Genomic DNA, 24,397 nt, shown 5'->3' with positions numbered 1-24,397 from the left:
AACATGATACTCAAGTGATTAGTAGGTCTCTCAAATTAAATTTTCATGAAATTCATGGAATCCAGTAGATAGGCATACCATTTATTAATCATGAAAATAACAATGATATCATCATTATCTTTGATGCCTTCTTTACTTTCTACTATGTTACTATTTTAGTGAATCAGAGACAATTAGCTATTAGCTAATAATTACTATTAGCTTCAGCTTTTCTCCCTCTCCTCTGAGCAGCCGTTGCTTTCTTCTCCTCCTATTTTGGCTGGAAGAGTCTAAGGACATGAGTGCGAATTTCATGGTTCTTGATACAGTAGACAATGGGGTTGAGAACAGGGGGAATCAGCAAGTAGACATAACCCATAATGGTGTGAATCACAGGAGGGACATACTTCCCAAAGCGGTGGATGATGGATACACCAAGCATGGGGATGTAGACCAGCAAGACAGCACAGATGTGGGAGACACAGGTATTGAGAGCCTTGAGCTGCTCCTCATGAGAGGCAATGTTCAGCACCATGATGAAGATCTTCAGGTAGGAAAGAAGGATGAACAGAGAGTCCACACCAAAGGTAAAGATGATGACAATGAGGCCAATGATGCTGCTGATCCTATTGTCAGAGCAAGAGAGCTTAATGATGTCTGGGTGCAGGCAATAGGAGTGGGAAAGGACATTGGCCTTACAAAATTTAATCTGTTTAATGAGCCATGGTGCTGGGAAGATTGCTGAGACAGCCCGAACCAGGATTCCCAAACCAATTTTCATAATGGTGGACTTAGTCAGGATAGCTGTATACCGGAGTGGGTTAGAGATAGCCACATAGCGATCAAAAGCCATGGATAGCAGGATGCCTGACTCCATGAGAGAGAAGACATGTATAAAGTACATCTGAACAAGGCAGGCATCAAAGTTGATTTCACGGACATTAAACCAAAAGAGCTTGAGCAACGTGGGCAGGGTGGTGGCACAGATGCCCAGGTCACTGGCTGCTAGCATGGAAAGAAAGAGGTACATAGGTTCATGTAGTATCTGCTCCTTCCAGATCACTACCAGGATGGTGCCATTGCCCACAATGGCAATCAAGAAAAGAAAGCAGAACACTATAGAGATTTGTGGATGAGATGCTTCCAAGCCAGGAAAGCCAGTCAGAAGAAAGGGTCTGAAGTGACTGTTGTTGAATGAGGTCATTATAGTCAGATGTCAGTGCAACATTCTCTAAGTCCTGAGTCCCTACAGTAAGAGAGGCCAGAGTTAGTCTGCCTTATTATTATAATTTCCTCTAAGCAATCTCTCCTTGTTATCTACTTATGTGAGGCTTTGTGATGGTCACTATATAGATATACCCATTCCTATACTTTCAGAGCTGAATTGTGAGACAAGTATACTGGCAAAAACAGGAATATAAATAGTAAGCAGTGAAGACAACCAGGAAAACCAAATTACATTTTCCTATAATATTTGTAGCCCTTAACTCCAAGCCTTATCCAAATTAGATGTTTAGTCAACAAGCATTTATTAAGAGCCCACTGTATGCAAGATATTGTGTTAGTAGACAGAAATACAAAAGTAAGCTATTCCTTGACCTCAAAGAGCTTACATAGCCCAGGGATGGGGGTGTGGTTTGATACTGTGTTCACAGGTAAATACAGGTTATATAATAACAACAACAGTGATGGTGGGGAGTACTACTAGAAAGTAGGGAAATCATGAAAGATCTGAAAGAAGTGGAATTTGAGCTAAGCATTGGAGGGAGCTAGTTATTCCAACAGGCTTAGAGAAGGAGTATTCCAGGCTTCTGGGATAATCAATGCACAATCATAAAGGTGGGAGATAAAAAGTTATATATAGGGAACAGCAAACAGGTCGATTTGCCTGGATCACAGGGTGAATGAAGGTGAGGAATGTTCAATTAACTTGGAAATAAGCTAGAGTCAGATTGTAAATAGCTTTAAATGTCAATGAGAGGAATTTGTTTAATAAATTAATTTAATCTTGCATTGTTGACCTCTTCAGCCAGTAGAAATATTTTCCCTTTCTTGTTAATGTGCCTGAAATTATTTTCATTTCTCTCTTGTAGTCATTAACTTATTATGTAGCCTTCGTAAATATCTCTTCTTTTTTCCCCATGAAATTAGTTAGAAGAAAAGGGAGAGCTTCTTAACAAGACAGAGAATGCTTGCCTTCTTTAGAAGTGTGAAGTTCTTCTCATAACCTTGTAAACAGATGTCCCTCCACAGAATGGTGGTCCATTCTTTGGATCTTTCAAGATATCCTCTTGCTAAGGATGTAAGCCTGTGATAAAGAGGAAGCTGAGTTCATATTTCTCTGAGAATATTGTGTTGTAACTTACTTATTTTCCCCAGGAAGCAGCTCTATGACTATTGCATATCATCTTTGTGGATATTAAAGAGAAAAAAAATTAATAATCAAATTCTTATTTTAGGTTCCAGAGAACTGTGTCTAGGAGCCTGGCAATTTATAAGAACAAGATTCATATAGTTTGATTGGTATTCACCTTCAACTTCAATGGGCTATACTATATTACATAAGGATTAAGAAAGAAAACAGACACCTACAGGCCCCAGGGAATCAACAGTTGATAAGAACAAGATTCATATCGTCTATAGAAGGATGGTGGATATTGCCTTGCAGTCTCCAGGTCCTTCTCCAGCACTGGGCCAAGGAGGTTCATGCTGGGCCAAGGCCTCCCCATGCACTGCTCGGATTCTGGCTCCTAGGGCCTACCTTCTACAGCCTCTTCCTATTTCATGACAGGGCTCCCACATTTCCCAGGCTAAGCTTTCCATTTCCTTCTCCTATAAATCTGGCTTCTCAGGGCCTCACAAAAATTAACATCACCACCTGTCATGAGCTTTGACTTGAAGGGAAGACCTTGAAGTATAGTCTCCTGCCTCTTCCAGTGGCCCTTCACCCAGTTACTGATACCCTGCCTGGACTCATTCTTCAACAGTTAGCATAACCGCATCCACTGTTCTCTCACCATCCTAGTGATTTAGAATCTCCAGCCACTGATATACAAAGACCATCCTCACTGCCACTCCCTCATCCCCAGCAACTACAAAGGAGATCCTGGAGTCCTGATCTGCTGGTCCCTCACAATGTATCCTCTGGAACATAACTAATAGCATTAACAAATTTCCATAATTAAAAAATTTCCTTTAATCATTACCCTTTTCTATCTCCTTCTACCTTACAGCTCACAAAGACTTTGGGTTCAGTTTTTTGTTTGTTTGTTAGTTTGTTTTGTTTTGTTTTGTTTTTTGCAGTGTATTTCTTTGTATTCTCAGTATTTAGCAGCGTTCCAGAAATACAATAAGTGCTAAATAAATATTTGTTGATGGACTGATGTCGGCTGAGTGACTATTTTATCCACTTGACTGATGGATTACAATTATATTTCAGGGGAGTATGAGACTTCTAGCCTTTACACTAGTAGTTTATCACACACACACATTTCTCATTACTAACACATCTTAAGTACCCTATTTGTCTTCCTCAGCCCCATCTATCTTTCATCTTTCCTTTACCATTTTACTCCACAGGCAAACCCAAGCTGAATAGTTTGGAAGGATGGGAAAAAGATTAAGGTTGGGGCATGGCTCAATATAATTCTTTCACATTGCAAGCTCTGGGCCTACATTTAGTTTTAAACAAACAGGACAAAGAGGAGGGAAGGTAGGAGAAAGTTCTCACCTTTCCATTCATGAGTCTTGGAAGGCTTATTGGAAGTTTGGCGGCTGTCTAATAGAAGAGAAGCAGAAAATCCAAATAGTTAATTCACCCCCTAAGGAGTTAAACAAATGTTTATGCTTGAGTCTCTTCAGGCAGAAGTATTTAATGAGTCCCTACCAACTGCTCATGAGCAGCTAATATAGTCCTCATTTTCAGTTTTTATATCTCTTGTTGTACTGGGGATATGGATACTGTATTTAGCATCAAGATGTAGGGCTCCTAGTCTTGCATCTATTTTTTTTTGAGTATCATAAAAATATTTTAACATACATAGAAGAAAAACAAATTCAGAAGAGGACACAAAGGAGAACAGCTTTTTACTACTTTATTGAATTTAATATACATTTTAAAAAGCCAACTGAACATAAACTAAGTTTGTAATTTCATATAATCCTTTTTTGCTCTTTGCATATTGAAATATTTGTTTGCAAATTTCTAAATTAATAATTAAAAATGATCCCAATTTAGTTCCATATCTACCAATTGTTAATTCTGTAACCAAGCAAGTTACTGGACCTTGGTGAGCATTGCCTCATCTGTAAAATGAAGGTGTCAGGTCTTGCATCTATTTTTGACTTGCTTTGGTACATTAGATTAAGTCCCTTCTGCCCTCAGTTTCCTCATTTGTGAATGTCATGCCTCCTTCACTCTAGCTTCTTCATGTTCTTCCTCCTCTCACCAGAACTGATGGCCAAAATCTTGGAATCCTGGGCTCTCATTGATGAGCTTTCACCTAATTTTGCCCTTATCCAAGTCCACCATACCACTTCCCAGTCATTCTTCTGCCTGGATTATTATGCTTGTACTTCCTGTTACCCCTTCCAACTGCATGTTGTCTTCCACCATTGGAATTTAAGCCCCCTTAGCATTTATGGGCAGGAACTATTTTGTTTGCTTGCATTTATATCCTCAATATTTAGCAGAGTCTGGCACATAGTAAGCAAATAATAAATATTTTGACATTTATTCATTCATTCTTTTATTTCTTTTTACATTTGATGATTCTAAAAAATAAAATAAAGCCAATCTCATGTCCATGAGATAAATGAAAGGTATAAGAGACAATGCGTTTTATTAGGAAGAATTCTGGATTTGGAATGAAATGACCTAAATCAAATCCTGGCTTTGTCACCTGCTCTACTACCTATATGACCTTGAGCAAGTCATTTAACCTCTATGAACTTCAATCTCCTCATCTATAAAATAAGGTTGAATTCTAAGACTCATTCTAGCACTGAATCTTATGATATTACACGAATAATTATGCCAGCAATCACAGATGAAACTCAAACATGTATCTTCTTCCTCTGGGTCCTCCTTTCCTCTTCCCACTATTCCAAGATGCCTCTTTACATCTCAGTTACCAACATCCTCACACCTATAAGTAAACCTAGAAGTCTATAGGTAATTTTCAAGATATAAATATGTTTTGTTATAAGGAGTTTAAGCATTAAAATTATTAACTATCACAATCAAGACTCTTGTGGTCTCTCCCTTATCTGGACTTTAGCTGAGAAAAGGTCTTCTGAATAAAAAGGTCTATTTTCCCCAGATCAATCATTATCTGGAGATAGGTCTTATCTCCTGGTGAGAGATAGGTCACTTACTTGTAAAGTCAGGTTAGCTAGAGATCAGAAGAGATAAAGGAGAAGTTCCCAGTCTCCAAGATGTATGTTTTCCAGTGTCTGTTACCAGAGAAAGGGACTTTACATCCTCATCTGGTCCCCATCAGCAGGAGGTGGGAGAAGAGAAGGGACCTCCGTAGGGCATTCATAATCCCTGAGGTGCTCTTGCTGTGGCTGTGGGGAGAAATATCTGGGGTCAGTGAATATGTCTATGCTGGAGATTCCCCAGAAATCACAAAACCTTAGACCTGTGGTCATGTAATCTTTATCTCTAGCTTTTGGAGTATAACTTACCATTATACAGTAAAAGTTACAAAAATAATTGTGTTCTTTGGCTTAATAATTCAGTTTGGGGGATGTAACATAAAACATTATTTAAAACAACGGCAACAATAGCAATTTAGTTAAAGACATTCGAAGCTGCATCACTTATAAGTACAGAACCTGGAAAATGTGTAAGTAAATTGTGATACATTAATGTGGTGGAATACCATAATGTTAAAATTCTCAAGGATGAGGAAAAAAATATGGAAAGACCTTTATGAAAGAGTGCCAATTTGAAAAAGCAGGACTAGAAAAAATGGGTTATATTTAACATTGACCATTTAATAGAGGAAAAATGAATGTGAATGAATCCCAATTGACACTTTGAAGGAGTGAATGAAAAGTTATGATATTTTGGGGGATGTAGTTCAATTATTTCAATGTAAACAGCTACAAAGTGATTATTTGTAATGATGTTCCATATTGATAACTTATTTCTAAAGCAGTGGAAAAGCAGTAAGGAGACCTGGGTTCTTGTCCCAGGTCTATTAATGAGTGACTGTATGACTTTGGTCAAGTCATTCCATGGTACTTCAGTTTTCTTTACCATAACATAAAGGTTGCCAGTAGGAGGTGCTTAGTATATCTTTATATAATGACTTTTCAAATTCTTTCTAAATTCCTGATGCCTTCCTCAAAAAAGCTCTATATTTTCTTCAGTCCCCAGGCTGCCCCCTCCATGCTTTGACATCTAATACCTTCTTGGATGAATAGAACAAAGAGCACTTACACAAGGGTTATCTCATAAGATGTCGATAATGTGGTATGCATGAATGTAAGTCCAGAAAACTCAATCTTTAACAGTATTGTATAAGCTAGGTGGAGTAGTGAATAGAGTGTTGGGCCTGTGGTCAGGAAGACTCATTTTCCTGAGTTCAAATTTAGCCTGAGACACTAGCTGTGTGACTCTGGGCAAGTCACTTAACCCTGTTTGCCTCAGTTTCCTCATCTGAAAAATGAGCTGGAGAAGGAAATGGCAAATCACTCCAGTATCTTTGCCAAGAAAACCCCAAATGGGGTCATAAAGAGTCAGACACAACTGAAGAACAACAACAACCACAGTGACAATTGTAAAATTTAAAAGGTTTAATGTCAAAGTCATGGAAAAACTCCAGAGAGCAGTAGTTGGATGATATTTTGCACAGAAAATTAGTCCCTTGGGACTAATGCATGGGAACTTCTCATAGAAACCTACAGTTACCCTTAGAAGAGCCCCTGCAAAGCCCATCTCCCACAGATAGCCACCATGGTGTAATTTAAAAGTATTTAGCTGGTAATCAAAATACCTGGAGTCTGTTTCTGGGCAGAATGTAAGAACTGAGAGAATAGGGATTATTTTCATGTTTGCTTTCATATACATATAACCAGTATGTGTCAGAAATGGAAGCTGATCCCAGGGTTCCCTCCCTCCAAGGAAAACTCTCAATTCTTTAAGTTATATTGTCTCTTTCTGGCATGTAGTAGATACTTAATAAATACTTGCTGAATTAAATCACTTCCCATTTTGCCAATGACTTGCTATTTCCCTGGTTTGGATTCAATGGCTTCTAAGTTCTTTTACCATTTTAAAAGGCTATATAATTAATTTTACATGTATCCTAATGTGGCAGATTCTTGTCCCTGACACAACTGACCAAGTTTAATATTGAGGGCTTCTTTTAATAACAGCCTCAAAATCATATGCATCCCCCAAGAATCTTCCTTTTGAAAACTAGAGTCTGGCTTGTGTTTCTCCTAGGGCTCTCAATTCCCCTGCATGTACTCAGGTTAACTAGAGAATTGAACTTTGAATAGGTTAAATTTTAATGAAGAATGAATAGAGAAAGAGTTGATATCTAGACTCTTGGCAATGCAAATGGAAAAAAAATGTCTCTTTGGTATCCTTTTTTTTTTCCTTCCTTCAGCCCTCAACCCTAGCAATCCCACTGAACCACTTAGTGAAATGGAACTATGCATCTGGAGAGAAATACAACATTCCATTTGGCACATTTTCGCAGTCATTCTTGTTTTTACATGACTCCAGTGCCCCTCAGTGGCTCCCTTCCCTTGATTTATATTTCTCAACATGGAATCCACAATAAATTGTGCATGAGACATAGAAAGAGTGCTTGATTTAAAATCATAGAACTTGGGTTTGGATCCCAGCTGCATTTCCTTTGGCAACTCTTTTAACCAATCTGGGTATCAGTTTCATCCCCTATACAATGAGGAAGTAGGAACAGATAATCTCTGAGGATCTTTCCAACTCTAACTCAAGTCTGTGACTGACCTCAGTTTCCCTGGCCTTCATTCTTTATTATCTTGGCACAGACTCCCATGGATGGCATGTGTATTGTTCCAAGGCATTTCCTCTCATGGGTTTGCCAACCCTAAAGCTATCATCATCTCCATGTACTTCCAGTCTTCTCTTGCTTTGTTCTCATTAAACACACTTGGAAAAATGGGATCTTAGGGAAGTGAAATGACTTACCTGGCCTGACACAATGAGTATGTAGCATAGCTAAAATTAGACATCCAGCTCCTCTTTCTTACTCCACTATTATTGTTGTTGCTGTTGCTTTTTTTTTCTTTGTTATATTCTCACTTGGAGAGGAGAAAAAATACTCATGTTTGAGGGAAAGTTACGAATTCTATTTGAAGGAGCAAATGTAGAAGGGTACCTTCAGTATACAAAGACTTGTGGTTCATAGATCCCTTATTTGCTAAATGAATTCCAGTTCCTAAGAAACTAGAGAGAGAATCGACAAGTTAAATTTGAATTTTGAAGAGATAATAGTAGGCCCTTATTCTTGACCCTAAAGTCTTTGAAGACAGTCAGATAAGGATTGTACTTGATAACATCTGAAGTTATTTCCAGTTCTTATATTTTATAATTTGGATTCTATGATTCTTTAATTCTAGGAATAAAGGATATTTGGTTTGGAGAAGAGAATACATAGTTATTGTCTTCAATTACATTGAGGATTGCCTTTGAAAGAGGGTTTGTTCCAGTTGTCCCTAGATAAGAGAACTAGGAACTATGGGCAAAAATTGGAAAGGGGTAGATTTCTTTTCATTCTAAGGGAAAAGTTTGTGGAAATGATAATGATAAGGAAAAATAGACTACTGCAGGATTAGTGGGTTCCTCTTCATTAAACATCTTTAAGAAAAGGCTAGAAGACCATTTGCAGGACAATGTTGAGAAGTGAATTCTTGGTTAGGAACACATTGAACAAGGTGACCCCTTGGGTGCCTTCCAAGTTGGAAATTCCATGAATCTTTGAAATCAAAGGAAATATATATATTATATATATATGTATATGTATATATTTTTTAACATATATATGTTAAAACATTTTTTAAAAAAAACTTTTTTTACATTTGAATAAAATTTTTACATAACTATTGTCACCTGGATACTACACCAGCCCATGTGGGAGCTTTCCATGAATCGCTGAGTTTCTGGTCTTCATTGCTACTACCAACCAAGGATATGAGAAGCTTCTTCCTAGAGTTGAGATTGAAGGGTTCAGGTGGTGTGAATGGGGAATGCAGAGCAGTTACTGCTGTTGGAATCAGGTTTGGGGCCTATCAAGTGGTGCTGGGTTTAATGAGGATATTGGAGAGGCTATGGCTCCCAGTGATTCTTATATTACTTGCTGATTTTTTTTTTAAATAATGCCTTCTCTCTGAAGTTACCTTCTTCTACTTACTTTGTATGTAACCTGTATATATCTGCCTACACATATATCATATCCTCCAGGGAGGCCTGGTTGTGAATGACTGGAGCATGAATATTTCCAGCATGGAAATTCCAGAATTTCAGGAAAAGGGTAAGGGGTGGTGTTGAAGACCAAGATGAGAGGCATTCTGTCTCAGGAGAGGCTTGGACAAAGAAAGGCTGGGGGCAAGGAAGGTTTGGATGATCTCTTTGTTCAAGTATTAGTGACACTTCCTACTACATTTCTGAACCTCCTCATTGAGAGCCTGATTCTTGCCACCCAAGCTCGGGGCTATCTTTATTCTGTAAATGTTCCACAGAGGCAGAAACTTTGAGTGAACCTTTAAGGAGAAATAAGAGCCACTGGACACTCCATGTTTAATTCAGATCTAGTGCTATTACCCTTCATACTCTGACCCTAAAGTTAGTCCCATTCCTTCTCAAACCTATAGACAATTATGGCTTCACTCTTCATGTGTTGTCCAGCCTCTATACTGTGTGAAGCTGATTTTGTTTTTTATTTTATTTTTCTTAATAGTATTTTCCCAATTACATGTAAAGATAGTTTTCAACATTCATTTGTATAAAAATTTGAGTTCCAAATTTTTCTCCCTTCTTCCCTTCCCTCCCCCCTCCCCAAGACAGCAAGCAATCTGATATAGGTTATACATATACAATCATGTTAAACATATTTCCACATTAGTCAAGTTGTGAAAGAAGAATCAGAAAAAAGAGAAAAACCACAAGAAAAAAAAAACAAAAAAATGAAAATAGTATACTTCGATCTGCTTTCATACTCCATAGTTCTTTCTCTAGATGTGGTTAGCATTTTGTGTACAAATTTATTGGAATGCTCTTGGATCACTGTAGTCTATCATGGTTAATCATCACACAATGTTGATGTTGCCATGTACAATGTTCTCCTGGTTCTGCTCACTTTACTCAGCATCAATTCATGTAAGTCTTGGTGAAGCTAATTTTGAAGAGTGAACTGACAGTCTTATTTGGCTCTGGTCCTTCTCTCTTCTAACTGCCCCTTCTCTCAAAAACTTATCCCACTCCACTTCCTGCCCTGAAGCACTAGGATTCTGATTCATTACATTTGACCATATCTAGTTTTAATGTAAATCTTCCATGCTACTCTTTGGCTATCTAGCTATCTTTAGCCCCACTCCTCCTTTGCTTCCTGCTCATCTCTTTTTACCCTCCCCTACCCATTTTACATTCACATTTTCTACCTCTAGTTCTGAGAAAAGAAAACAAATTAATAATGCCATCATTCTTGGAAAGGATAAGTCAATAGTTGCTACACTCACCATCCCTTTGACTTCCAAGACCAAAATATTCTTCCCTGATGGCCACTTGTCTCTTATGTTGCCTTCCCCCACTAGAAAGTAACTTCCTGAGGGCAAGGACTATCTTCATTGCTTATATTTGTCTCCAATACTTAGCACAGTGCCTGGGGTACAGTAAGTCCTTAATATTTTTTTTCATTTATTCATCTTTATACACCATATTTAGGACCTTGGCATTTACTCCAATATATTAATGTTTTCTGCCACCATTTCCTCCGATTATGGCATTGTGTGAATCTTGTCTCCCCAACAAGACTGTGACAATCACAAATGGTCCACATTTCCTCTGTTAGCTCCTTTACCCCTTAGTGTCTGAGACAAGTTTGGGACAGATAAGGCTCATGATGATGATGATAATTAACATTTATTTAGTATTTACTATGTGCCAGACATTGTGCTAAGTGCTTAACAATTATTATTGCATTTGAGCATCACAGCAACCTTGTGAGGTAGGTGCTTTTATCCTCATTCAATAGATGAGGAAACTGAAGTAAACAAAAATTAAGTGGCTTATCCAGGGTCACACAGCTAACCAATGTTTGAGACCAGATGAAGATTCAGGTCTTCCTGACTCTAGGCATGATTTTCTATCTGCTGTGTCATCTATTTAACAACTGTACACTAAACTATTGTTTGACTCAACCTATCTGGCCTAGCACATACACAGTTAACACAGCTATAAAGCCAGATGCCTCTAGAGTTTAGAGTTGGTCTCCTGGGACTCTTACTTAGGCCTGAGTCTCCTTAGAGAGAAAGACCAGGACCACATAAACTTGTCTAGCTCACACAGGGCCAGCCTTGAAAGCCCTGGATGTTTTCCAGGCCAATGGCACTTTTGTCCTTCATTCACTCTACATCTAGTGAGTGAGGAGGGATGCTCTCCAGTGGTGAGTGTGTGGGTCACTGGATTTCTGTTCTACTTGATTCCACTAAGGCTCTGAGAACATCTAAGGAAGAAACTACCAGAGTGGTCACAGAGAAGGGTAGCAGCTCTAGAGAGAGCCCCCCCCACTCCACTTGGGCTTTCTGTATTTAGGAGGGGTCTAAGCTTAGTACTTCGGCAGAATCTCTCATCATGACATTATTTCTCCTCTAAATCTCTGGGTTTGAAAAATGCCTCAGGTCAGAGCTCTAATTTTATATAATTATGTATGTATGTATGTATATATACCTCTCTCTCTCTCTCTCTATATATATATATACACATATGTGTGTGTATGTATATGTATATGTCTGTGTGTATGTATGTGTATACACACAGAAAGATTTATGTGCATAGATATTTTTGCATACATATGTATATATGTATATATCTGTATACACTTACATATACATGTACATATTGGGGGACACTCAGGAAGGGCTTATGTCAGCTCAATTCTTGAGGCATCAGAATGTCCATTGTCTCAACTAAGAAACTGAAGGGTTTGAGGTGAATCTCCTGCTTCTGAAGATTAGTTTTCCCTGATAGAACAGAGGAAAGTTGGTATAACCTTCCATCATTGACCTTTCCTGTGGAAGTAGAATCATAGTCAGAGGTATTGGTGGCTGGATTTCATGACCAGGATTCCTGGAGTGACCTGTGCTTTCCCTCTTAACCTTGCAGTCCTGATTAAAGACTCAATACCCAGTTCCATATAGCCTTTGGAGTTTTGACTCATTTTCCCATCTTTTGTCATATTCCTTTCTTAATTCACCAACTTTCATTTGATCCTTTTTACTCTAGCTCCTGCATAAGCAATATATCCTAGGTCTCTACTGCTACTCCTGACTTCTACAGCTACCCATTCCCTTCTACGTAGCCACCACAGGGGCTCAGTATACCAAAGTCAGGATGTAGGTACTCCCTGTAAACTTTAAAGGGTGTTATAAATTGATTTGAAGAAATACAGAAAATGGGGTACAGAAATCCATCCTGCCCTACAGGAAAATTGAAGGGGAAGGGGATAAGAGAAGGTGGGGAGAGATAGAAGGGAAGGCAGACTAGGGGAAGGGGTATTTAGAATGTATGCCATCTTTGGGTGGGGGGAGGGGCGAGATGGGGTGAAAATTTGGAACTCAAAATCTTGTGGAAGTAAATGTTGAAAACAAAAAAGTAAATAAAATCTTAAAAAAAATAGTATCAACATACAGCTGAAAGAGGGCTAGATTTGGTGAGTTTGAATCCAATCCCTGACAGTTACTAACCATGTTACCTGGTCAATCACTTACCTCTCTCTTGTTGAGTATTGAGATAGAGGGAGAGCCTGGAAATGGCTATGAGTATTCCAACTCCACCACTATGACCAATGAGTTGGGAGATATGAGTGAATGTGCAAACAGTGGTGGGAAGGGTATGCAGGGAAGCTGGATCATTAAGGAGGGAGCCAGGTAGGGGTGTGCTGGGGCCAGTTTGAACTAGCTTGAGAGAATTGATTGTTAAATTTTCAGTGTGAACATGTATGCCCCAGAAACTACAAAATTGGGTTTGATTTAATTTTTTTGTTGAATGTCTAGGCTTACGACAATGATGGAAAAATACTAATAATGCAGATTAAAATTAAAGGTGTGTCATGGAAAAAAAATTGATTTGAAAACTAATGCTTCCCCTGTCTATACTTAGGTTGGAGAGAATGGAGACCACAGAGTCCCTTCTGCCCCAGGCTTCCTAGCCACGAGTCACATCTAATAAATGTATTACTAGTCCATCCTGAACCTCAGCTTTCTTCCCAATTATGGGGGAGTGTAGAGGTACCTGTTTTCTATCCTAGAGGGATGAGTATGTCTCTCTGCACTGCTCAAACCCAAAGAAGAGGTTACAATGAATCATCAGGTTCTGGCCTTTATTACAAGTACATGGGGGTCATAGGGTTTGTTCCTAGAATTGGAACCTCAGGATACTGTTACAGTGTCAAAGAGAGAAGCAGTTTGTCCTGTTCAGGAGATATGTCTCTCTCCTACCCTGGGTCCCTCAGTCTAACCCCTATGACCAACCCACGCCTAGCCCTCCAATCTCCTGAGACATCTCCTCTTGATTCTTTGATACTTTTTACTCAGGATCAGGCTTCACTCTTTTTCTCCATTTAGTAGTTTCATCTTGTTGCTTTGTGCCTACTCCCAACCTAGCTGTCACCTTTATCTTCCACCTCTCTCTCTTCCCTTGTTCAGAAAGTCTTCTGCTTTCCATCCTAAGTCTTGTTATTGCTTGCATATTTGTCACCATTCAATTAGCTTTAGTTATTAGCTTCATTGTTTGAAAATCAGTACCCATCTGATTCTGCTATTCCAATGAGATACTGCACACAGTCAAAATACTGCACAATGGGAAGAAGGGGTGCCTTATCTTCAGGTAGTGGCACCTTGGGATAATGAATAAAACTGGCCTTGGAGCCAGGAAGACTTGGGTTCACATCCACCTCTTATATACACTGGATGTGTAATCATGGGCAAGCCATTTCTCAGTGCTCTAGACCAGCAGGGCCAAACTCAAATAGAAACAGGGCCACTCAACTGTACACAAGGATCTGGCCAGCTGCCTGTTGACTTAGAAAACCACGTATTAACATCATCTATGTCCTATTATATTTTTATTTATTTTTAAAATATTTACCAATTACATTTTAATTTGGTTCAGGACACACTTAGAGGTGCTGAAGGCCTGCCAAGCATCTGGTACCTCTGTTCTAGACAATTCTCTAAAATTGTAAATTATAGAGAAGATGACTTCCATTGGTAGAAGGAATTTCTCCTCCCAGTACTTCCCTATACTAATGAAACCACATGTCCAGACTCTATCCTAATCCATGTCAAGTCAATAAATATTTATTAAGGTAGTACTGAGAATGATGGTAGTATTGAGATGGAATACTAGCCCCTGATCCATGAAGGCAAAAGGGGGATGATATAACAATGAGTATTTATATAACACTTTAAATTTTGCAAAAACCTTTATAAATATTATTTCATCTTATCCTCACAACAATCCTCAGAGGTAAGTTCTACTGTCAATCCCATTTTACAGACGAGGAAATTTAAGTTGACAGAGAATATATGACAGCATCACATAGGTAGCAAATATAAGACAGGATTTGAACTCAGGTTCTCTTGATTCCAGGTCCATCTCTCTATTCACTGTACTATGTAGCTACCTTTATTTTACGATGTCTACTTCCTGAAGTCATAAGTCACTTTTCAGGGAGAGAGACATAACAGGACAGATATTACTTTATTCTGAATTCTGTTTATCCCATGTAGTCATTTCATCAGTAAAACTGAAAATTTTTACTTTGCTGTTTACAATCTGAATTCTCTATCTCCTTTTTTAACCTCAATGATATAGTAACTTTTTTTTTTGCCATGTCTGGGACACCAATACCACCCATGAAAACAGTGAAGATTCTACTATTCCCCATTATACTCATTGATTCTATAATTGAAATTTATCCCCACAAACATGCCACTTCTTCAATGCATTTTTATGTTTAAATTTTTATCTTTAAGTGAGGCATAAAGGGCCTGTTGAAAAAAAATAAAGCCAACAAAAGAACTTTTGTAGGTCTGACAATGAGGATTTTTTTCTTGCTTCTGAAGTCATGAAGGACTAAACTTGTTGACAAGGAAAATCATTTCTAATCAAAGTCAAAACTCCAGAGGAAGACTATTTTCTGAATACCAGCTATAATTTCCTAACTGCCAAGCTTACTTACTACCCCTGTTAAAGGAACAGGTTTTTTTTGTGTGTTTCCATGTCTTGTGTTTTCACTGAGGCATCAAGGAGGCAGAATAAATAGAGCTGTGGATCTGGCCTCAGAAAGATTTGAGTTCAAATCCAGTCTCAGATACTTACTATCTGTGTGACCCTGGACATGTCATTTAACTTCTGTCTGCCTTTGTTCTGTCATCCGTAAAATGGGGATAACAATATCATCTACATCCCAGAGTTGTTATGAGGATCCGTGAGATAATATTCATAAAGCTCTTTGCAAACTTTAAAGCAAGATAAAAATGCTAGCTATAATTAACATCATTATTCATTGACAGATCTTCTCTCCTTAGCATAGACTGAAACTAATGAATAGTATTAAGTAGGAGTAAAATGGTAGCTATCTGCCAAAGAGCACTTTCTGTCTAGCTCACACTGCCTTGAGGATTCCACATACTCCCTCACTCTCAAACCTATCTAGATCACTTATAGAGCAAAAGATATTGATAATATTATCATTGGATTGGGGTCACCATATTTATGTTCTTGGCAACCTCTGCTGGCAACCACAGATGTTATCCTATTGCTAACTTCTTCATTTTTCAGAGCAGCCAATTCACAGAGAATTTTAGTGACTGGATATTATGCCTTTAGCAACTTCAGGATGATTGTACCATCATTAATAATAGTCATATCATCAGTATCATGCACCAACATCTTATCCAAGCCAAGTGGATGAAGAGAAATATTTTGGGTCAAGCATCACTATGTGCTTTATGACATTTGCTATTACTTCCTAAAATTAGCAAATTCAACCTTTAAACATATATATATATATATATGTATGTATGTATGTATGTATATATAACATATGTGTGTTTATGTATGTATATATGCACGTAGGCACACATCTATATTTCCCTCAGTAAAACAGAAATTATAGTTTAAGGTACTTTGCCTTCAGATTACAGTGATGTCCCATTAAAGTCACATGATTCAAGGAGTAAGGCATAAACTCTAACGATTTTGCTTGAGATAGAAAAAAATTATTTTTTTCTTTAAAAAATAAAGATATAAAATTGTAGAAACAGCTAAACTTCAATGTTAACAGTCACTATATTTTAAGATAATGCTTCAGAACAGGTCTTGGGTCTTGGGTCAATGCAAAGTTTAAGATTTTGATCACTGTATTATAATTGTTTTTGTAAGCTTATGCACTGTATATTAGGTATTTACAAATATAATTCTGAGCATGGGGCCTTACTTAGCCTTTCAAAGATTACCTGCTAAAGTGTGGTCTCATAACACACATGAAAAAAAAATGAGAATTCCTGTTTTAGAGTAACTTCCATGGTAAAAAAAAAAAAAAAGAAAAAAAGAAAAAAAGTTCAAGGTATAATTTTGGATCACTCTCACTAATGCTTGACTGCTATCAACATCTTTTCAAACTAATTTTCCACTGAGTTAAAAAAAAAAAGCTTCCTAAATCCCCCTGCTACTCAGCTTGTAGTTAAAAATCTTCCCAGTGGTTTGCCCTTTATCGTCCTGTTGGCTTAGGGCAAAAAGCCCCCTTTCTATTTTTGTTTGTTTGTTTTTCAGTCAGTAGTAATACGTGTGTTTCAGAATCTAAATTGTTTTTCTGATTACCTATTTCAGTCCATGGTTGTAGTAATTCCTTGTATATTTAAGATACTTTATTATATTCTCTTTCCTCCCATTGTTTCTCGTATTCAACAGAGAAAAAAGAAGATTGACACTAGATACAACAGCATTATACTGAGAGCACCACACACCTTTTGTTCCTTCCTTCTCCCAATACCAGTTCCAATTATTGAACTTTCTAATGAAAAGTTTTCTCTGACTTTTACATTTAATTTTTTCTTTCTTTCAGAAGAGGTATGAAGAAGGCTTCCTCCACACTTACCTTACAGGCCAGGAACTATCAGAGTCATTTGTACATCAGGTTTGATTATTTACTTAAGAGGCTTTCAATTAAGTTGTCCCAGCATTGTATAGCAGTTTACAACATTTATAAGATACTTCAATAAGAAAATTCAACAGAATATTTTTTTCTGAAGAAGTTTTTACAGAAGATCATATTGAACAAAACTTAACTACATTTTACAATTGCTTCATGACAAAGCAAACTCATACATTAAACCATTATGTTTATATATATCTATAAATATATATCTATAAATATATATATATATATATATGAAGGAATAGGAAACAATATAAGGGCAGATGATCAATAAGGAAGGAGGATGAGGAGGAAAGAAGGCTAGACCTAATAACAGCCACTATTTGTGAGCCTGGGTTGCTTTGTTGAAAGGAGAAGGGACAACAAGACAATTTACCCAATTTTACAGTCTTGCTTAAGACCAACAATACTCTTGGTCACCATGGTGACTTCCAGCATCAGCAATAGCAGCTCCTTCATCTTCATCTTGATGGACCTGCCAGGGCTAGAGGATGCCCACTACTGGACAGCCATCCCAGTCTGTTCCATCTACCTCCTCTCTTTCCTAGGCAACATTGCCATCACATACATTGTCAAGTCAGTGCCCAGCCTCCACACCCCTATGTACCTTTTCCTGTCCATGCTGTCAATGGCAGACTTGGGTCTGTCTGCATCCACACTGCCCTCCATGGTGGCTGTCTTCCTTCTGGGCCATAGGAAAATGAATGCAGCGACATGCTTTGCACAACTCTTCTTTATCCACACTTTCTCAGTCATTGAATCTGCTGTGCTTCTCGCCATGGCTTTTGACCGCTGTGTTGCCATTCGTGAGCCACTGCGTTATACCACCATCCTTACCAACTGGCGCATTGGTGCCATTGGATTGGCTATTGTCACTCGAAGTGCTGTCCTTCACCTGCCCCTACCTGTTCTCCTTAACCACCTGAATTTCCGATCCATTAGCACCCTATCTCATTCCTATTGTGTCCACCCTGATGTTCTGAAGCTGGCCTGCTCCAACACTCGGGTTAACAGTTCACTTGGACTCTTTGTGATGCTCTCCACTCTGGGGCTTGATGCTCTGCTGATCCTCTTCTCTTATGTGTTGATTCTCTATACCGTTCTGAGCATTGCCTCCAATGCAGAACGGCTCAAGGCTCTCAATACCTGCATCTCACACATTTTTGCTGTCCTGCTCTTCTACGCACCACTAGTCAGCCTGTCCATGATCCATCGCTTTGGGAAAAAGATGCCGGCCCAAGTCTATATGCTTCTCTCTTACCTGCATTTCCTTGTTCCTCCCATGCTCAATCCCATTGTCTACAGTATCAAAACTAAGGAAATCAGAGTCCGAATCCTTAGGATGCTCCAGCCTAAGAAGTTCTGAAATTCTGGACATGAGAACCAGTACAGGATCTTGAATAACTGTTTTGAACAAAACATCCTAGGAATAGAGGCCAGGAGGGTTATTTTTGTGGTTTGCCTCACCCAATCAAACAGAACATAGCAATGACTGATCCTGTGTGGCTCTTTTCTTGCAAAGTAAAGTCCATTATAGAAGGGAAAAACTATTTTCAGACCTTGAGGAACTCCCAGTGTGATGGGGAAATCACAGTTCCGGCTTTCATGGATGTCCCGATCTAGTGGGAGGAAGAGACAGACATACACTGAGGAAAAATATCATTTATTCAGAAAGACAAATACAACACAAGAGAAGTTTGCAAATTAACTTCAAGAAGCCTTCACTTCACAGAACAGATACACTCTAAAAATTTGACAAACATAATCTTATTTTCCCATACTATAAATGAAGTGGGAAAGAATTTTGGAAAAGAATTTGATGCCATTAAATATTGGACTTGAAAACAAAGCAAACATAGTTTGTTGTTGTTATTATTGTATTTCTGTGAAAGAAGCAAATTGTAATTTTATTTAAAAATATTTATAATAGCAATGCTCACAATATGCAAATGCAAAAGACATACCTACATTCCAATACTTCCTTCTTCCAGGGAAATAGGTCCTAGGGATGGCTATGTACTTTAAATATAGATGAAACAGACCTACTTGCTTTTGGTCAATCATTCAGAAATCCAAAATCAGACAGTGAGCAAGCATTTAATTGTCTATTATGTGACACTGTGCTGTGCTGGAGATACAAAAGGCAAAAAAGATCATCCCTACTCCTTTGTATTCAGATTTTTAAAAAAAAATCCACTAAGTGCCTTCATTGTTAGTTTATACATTTAACTAAGATTTTTACCCAGATCTATAAGAAATAATAGCTAATATTTATATAGCACTTACTATGTGTCAAGCAGATGAAATACATTATTTGAGTTTCCTCATTTGTACAATAAGGGGGTTGAACTGATGACAGGGGACTTGATGACAGAGAAAAATGGAAGGGTTTTGAATTCTCCAGCTACATATTCAAAGCAGCACTTACCAAGTCACTTTTCTCACTGAAATCAAGCTCTTATGCTCTGAATCCCTGAACTTCTCAGTCATTCCAGGTACAACCAGAACTCTCTCACACCCTCGAAGCTAGCTGTCTTTCTCTGCTCCCATAATTACCACTCTTAAGGGGGTATCTGACAACTTATTCTAGGGTCACTAGCAGCAGTCAGGGTACTGTTCTGAATGTTGTTTGGTCCTCTAAAATGAGGGGCCTCTGCATCCTCATGAAGCCTCACAGGCAATAGGATCTCAGAATTCTAGAGCATGAAGAGACTTCAGCTGGAGCCAGCTCCAACAGCTTCCCAGAAACTGTTAAATTTTCAGTGTGAGCATTTACATATCAAAAGTCAATAAACACTACAAAGCAAGGCTTGATATATTGTTTTACTGATTATCTCCACTTTATAGAGAAAATGTTAATAATGCTAATTAAACTCAAAAGTGTCTCATGTTACTTTTTTTTAAATTGTTAAACATCTAAGAGCTCCACTACAACAAACCCAATGATATGTGCTGCCTTGGGTGTACTGTAGTGGAGTTTCTGTCAATCTTCTGCCTTGGAGACTTCATGGAGAGTTAGGTTCCTGTTTAATGTTCCAAACATAGCCTCACCGGTATTGGTTGAATAAGTAATTAAAAATCAAAGTGATGATTGTCAAAGCAAAGTAAGAAATTACTCATGATCTGCAAATATTATTTAATAAGAGCTCCTATTTAAGGAGCAAGATTGGAAAATGAAGTATTTGGTTCATGGTGAAGGTGAATTCAGACAAGGCATGGGGGAAAGCAACTTGGTGAATGCCAAAACAGGTGTGGAGTTGGGAAATTCAAAGGAACTGCCTCTAATTCCTCTCCCTACAGCCCCATTCTCCCCTTTTGACAGGGTGAAGAGAGTCAAAGATGCTTCCAAGGTTATACTAAGAGGAATATAGAGCCACAGAATCACAAAAATAACACTATATAATATAGCTTAACATCACATAATGTGTTCTGTTTTACAAAATGCTTTCTCCTGCTACATGTCATATAATGAGGTTGTGTATGACATAGTAGATTCCTGAATCTAGAATCAGGAACACCTGAATTCAAATTTTCACCCCAACACTTACTAGCTGTGTGACACTGGGTGGGCAGGTAGGGGGTGTGGTGGATAAAATACTGGGCTTGGAGTCAGGAAGACCTGAGTTCAAATTCAGCCTAAGACACTTACTAGGTATGTGACCCTGGGCAAGTCACTTAACTTTGTTTGCCTCAGTTACAGTTACATCGGTAAAATGAGCTGGGGAAGGAGATGGCAAACCATCAGTATCTTTGCCAAGAAAACCCTAAATGGAGTCATGAAGAGACAGACATGACTGAAAAATGACAACCACAAAGTGACACTGTGTAAGTCACTTCTTGAGCCTTAAGGTTTTCATTTGTAAAATAAGGGGAAAGGAAAGAAAAAGGAACATGCATTTATATAGCAAGGCACTGTGCAAAGTGTAGGATAGGGATATCTATCTCAGGAATATTGAAAGGCATAAGAGAAAATGTATTTATTTAAAGTGCTTTGGAAGTCTTAAAGTTATATGTAAATATCAGCTATTATTATCATTGGATGTTCACAACTGTCTTTTTGTCATAGGCAGGGAAACAAAGAAATCATCTTTGGTAAGGGAAATGTACTACCTTATTATATTTTACTGTATGCCTGTCTTTCTGCAATGTGATGTAGCGGTCAAAGTGTGGGACTCAAAGTAAAGAAGAAATGGGTTCATATTCTGCCACTCACATTATCTATGGCATTATTCAGCATGTAGCTTATACTTTCTGAGTTTGTTTCTGTATCTATAGAATGAGGGGGGTATCCAGATGACCTCTGAGGCATCTTCTAACTCATTCTACAAATGAGGCCTAGAAGCTAAGTGATTTACCCAAGGTCACACAGCTAATGAGTGGCAACTGAAGAATTCATGGTGATGTTAACACAGCATGTATAAAAATATTATCTGGTAAGTTTAGAGAGTAGAATGACTTTGGCGGCCAATCACTAGCTACAGCAGCTTTACCTGATCCTTTTCCATCTTGATCCCATGTTCATATACTTGACAACCAGATGCATTTTAGGGAATTGAAAAGAATCACTGCTCTGTAGCCCTACCTAACTCTTTTTCCTCCATGGAGTCACTGGGATGCTTTGAAGGAAATTTAGGCTAGTAACTGAGGGGTAAGATAAGTGTTACAAGGAACTTTTGATATAAGTAAGAGATTAGTCATCAGCAGCTGATTTATTCATCCTTTGATTGAGTCTGTGAAATGTCTTTTGGACTAACATGGGAACTAGTTAGCTTGGTTAGAGTAAATACAATGAAATGGCTCTGATATTCTATGGTTTTTACTAAAAGCTGACCCACAAATTAGTACTGAAATAGTAGCTTTTTGGCAAAGAATCTATATGTTAAAGTGGTCACAGGTGCTATATAAGTGTTTCAGGCCCATAAAAGTAAGATTAGATAAATTCAACTCAGCAAGTATTGACTGAGTATCTAGAAATACAATACCACTTGAAGAGAGGGATTTCAATGAAAGCACTTTAATGCTCACGTGACAATGAATCAACTAATCTTGTGCCTAGCAACTTCATTGTGGAAAACAAAACAAAACGTTATCAACAGTTCATCAAACTAACCAATACACCAACTAAGTCTGATGGAATATGTGATGTTGCACAGCCACGATTCCCTCCCTCTTCAAAGAAGGGAAGGAGGTACATTTGATCATTTATACTCTGTAACCAAACTTGATATCTATAATTATACAATATTCAATTTTGTTGTTGTCATTCTATCTGTCTACATTGCTGTCATAATTGTGTTTTTGTGTATATATGCATATATAGACATGTATGTATTCTATACATATACATATAGGTGTATATATATCCATATATATAAATATATGTGTGTTATATATGTATGTATGCATTTATTCTAGAGGCAATTAAGTGATTTGCCCAGGGTCACACAGCTAATAAATGTCTGAAGTCATATTTTAAGTCAGGTCCTCCTGACTCCAGGATTGGTGCTCTATCTATTGCTCTACCTAGCTGCCCCTATATTATAGACGTATGTATTGATCCACACATATGTGTGTATTTGGCCCGGTCTTGTTTGCTTCTGTTAATATCGCACAAGTCTTCCCACTCCTCTCTTAATTCTTCAAATTCATTGTATTTTATGGTACCCTAATGTTTCATTACCATCATATTCACCATTTGTTTAGCCATTCCTCAATCAGTGCATATCTACTTTATTTCCCCCCAAAAAGTGTGGCTATGAATATTTTGGTGTATGTGTGATCTTACTCTCTTTCTGTTCTTGGAATATATGATTATCAGTGGGGTTTCTAAGTCAAAACATGTGCATATTTTAATCCCTCCCTTTTTAAAGCATAATTCTAAATCACTTTCAGAATGGTAAGCGAAATGTACTACCCTTTTATATTTTACCGTATGCCTGTCTTTCTGCAATGTGATGTAGCGGTCAAAGTGTGGGACTCAAAGTAAGGAAGAAATGGGTTCATATTCTGCCACTCGCATTATCTATGGCATTATTCAGCAAGTAGCTTATACTTTCTGAGTTTGTTTCTGTATCTGTAGAATGAGGGGTGTATCCAGATGACCTCTGAGGTGTCTTCTAACTCTAAATCAATGATTCCATAGTCCCCCAACATTGACTGTTTCCATTGTCTGTCCTCTTTGCTAATTTTCAGGTGCAGGATAAAGTCATAGTCCCAAATCACAGAGGTGACAGACCCTACCCATTATCCTGTGCTCAGTCAATGAGTATCTATTAAGCACCTACTATGTGCTAGGCTAGGTTTTACAGTGGAGACAGCACTAGACCTGGAAACAGGGAAGACTAAGTTCAAATACATAATAGCTGTGTGATCCTAGGAAAGTATTTAACCCTGTTCGCCTCAGTTCCCTCATCGGTAAAATGAGTTGGAGAAGGAAATGGCAAACCACGCCACTAGCTTTGCCAAGAAAACCCCAACCAAAGATGCTTATGGTCACAAAGGATAGGACTCAACTGAAATGACTAAGCAACAAATGTGCTAGGCACTGCTAGGGATGCAAAAAGAAGCAAACAACAGTGCCTGAACTCACGGGGCTCACAAAGAAGGCATCTAGGGTAAGGAGGAAGGGGTGGAGATTCTTAACAATTCTGGGGACCACATTTTAGGGAGGAATATAACCAAAGGATGGTGTCTATGATGGTTAAAAAGCTTGAGCTCATTCCATACAAGGATCAGTTGAAAGACCTTGGGAATTTTAGCTTTGAAAACAGAAAACTTAGGGAAGACATAGTACCTGTCTCTGAGTATTTGGTAAGTTAAAATGTGATGAAGCAATTACAATTGTTCTACTAATTTCAGAAAGATAGAACTAGGATTAAAAAAGCAGAAGAGAGGCACATTTCAGTTCCATGTAAGCAGGAAAAACAAAAACAAACAAATAAAGCTTCCTAATAATCAGAGCTGTTCAAAATAGATCACCT

The 24,397-nt window shown here is 38.1% G+C and overlaps 2 protein-coding genes across 2 annotated transcripts; one reads left to right on the top strand and one right to left on the bottom strand.

Annotated features, from left to right (window-relative positions):
- Nucleotides 1–250: 250 nt before the first annotated feature.
- Nucleotides 251–1,183, bottom strand: LOC114030292 (olfactory receptor 51I1-like). Its single transcript, XM_027845098.1, has one exon. It carries the CDS (start codon nucleotides 1,181–1,183, stop codon nucleotides 251–253), a length of 933 nt encoding a protein of 310 aa, XP_027700899.1.
- A 16,655-nt stretch (nucleotides 1,184–17,838) lies between these two features.
- On the top strand, nucleotides 17,839–18,783 carry LOC114030302 (olfactory receptor 51G2-like). The gene has a single exon (XM_027845109.1). The coding sequence runs from the start codon at nucleotides 17,839–17,841 to the stop codon at nucleotides 18,781–18,783; it is 945 nt and encodes a 314-aa protein (XP_027700910.1).
- The last annotated feature ends 5,614 nt before the right edge of the window (nucleotides 18,784–24,397 follow it).

The sequence above is a fragment of the Vombatus ursinus genome, unplaced genomic scaffold (genome assembly GCF_900497805.2).
Source record: "Vombatus ursinus unplaced genomic scaffold, bare-nosed wombat genome assembly UNPS02014953.1, whole genome shotgun sequence".
In the NCBI taxonomy this organism is placed as follows: domain Eukaryota; kingdom Metazoa; phylum Chordata; class Mammalia; order Diprotodontia; family Vombatidae; genus Vombatus; species Vombatus ursinus.
The sequence above is the reverse complement of the archived record's forward strand: the minus strand, read 5'-3'. Positions and strand labels throughout refer to the sequence as shown.

What these genes read in the sequence shown, in the direction of transcription:
- LOC114030292 (XM_027845098.1), bottom strand. Translation starts at nt 1,183, where the DNA reads ATGACCTCATTCAACAACAGTCACTTCAGACCCTTTCTTCTGACTGGC.
- LOC114030302 (XM_027845109.1), top strand. Translation starts at nt 17,839, where the DNA reads ATGGTGACTTCCAGCATCAGCAATAGCAGCTCCTTCATCTTCATCTTG.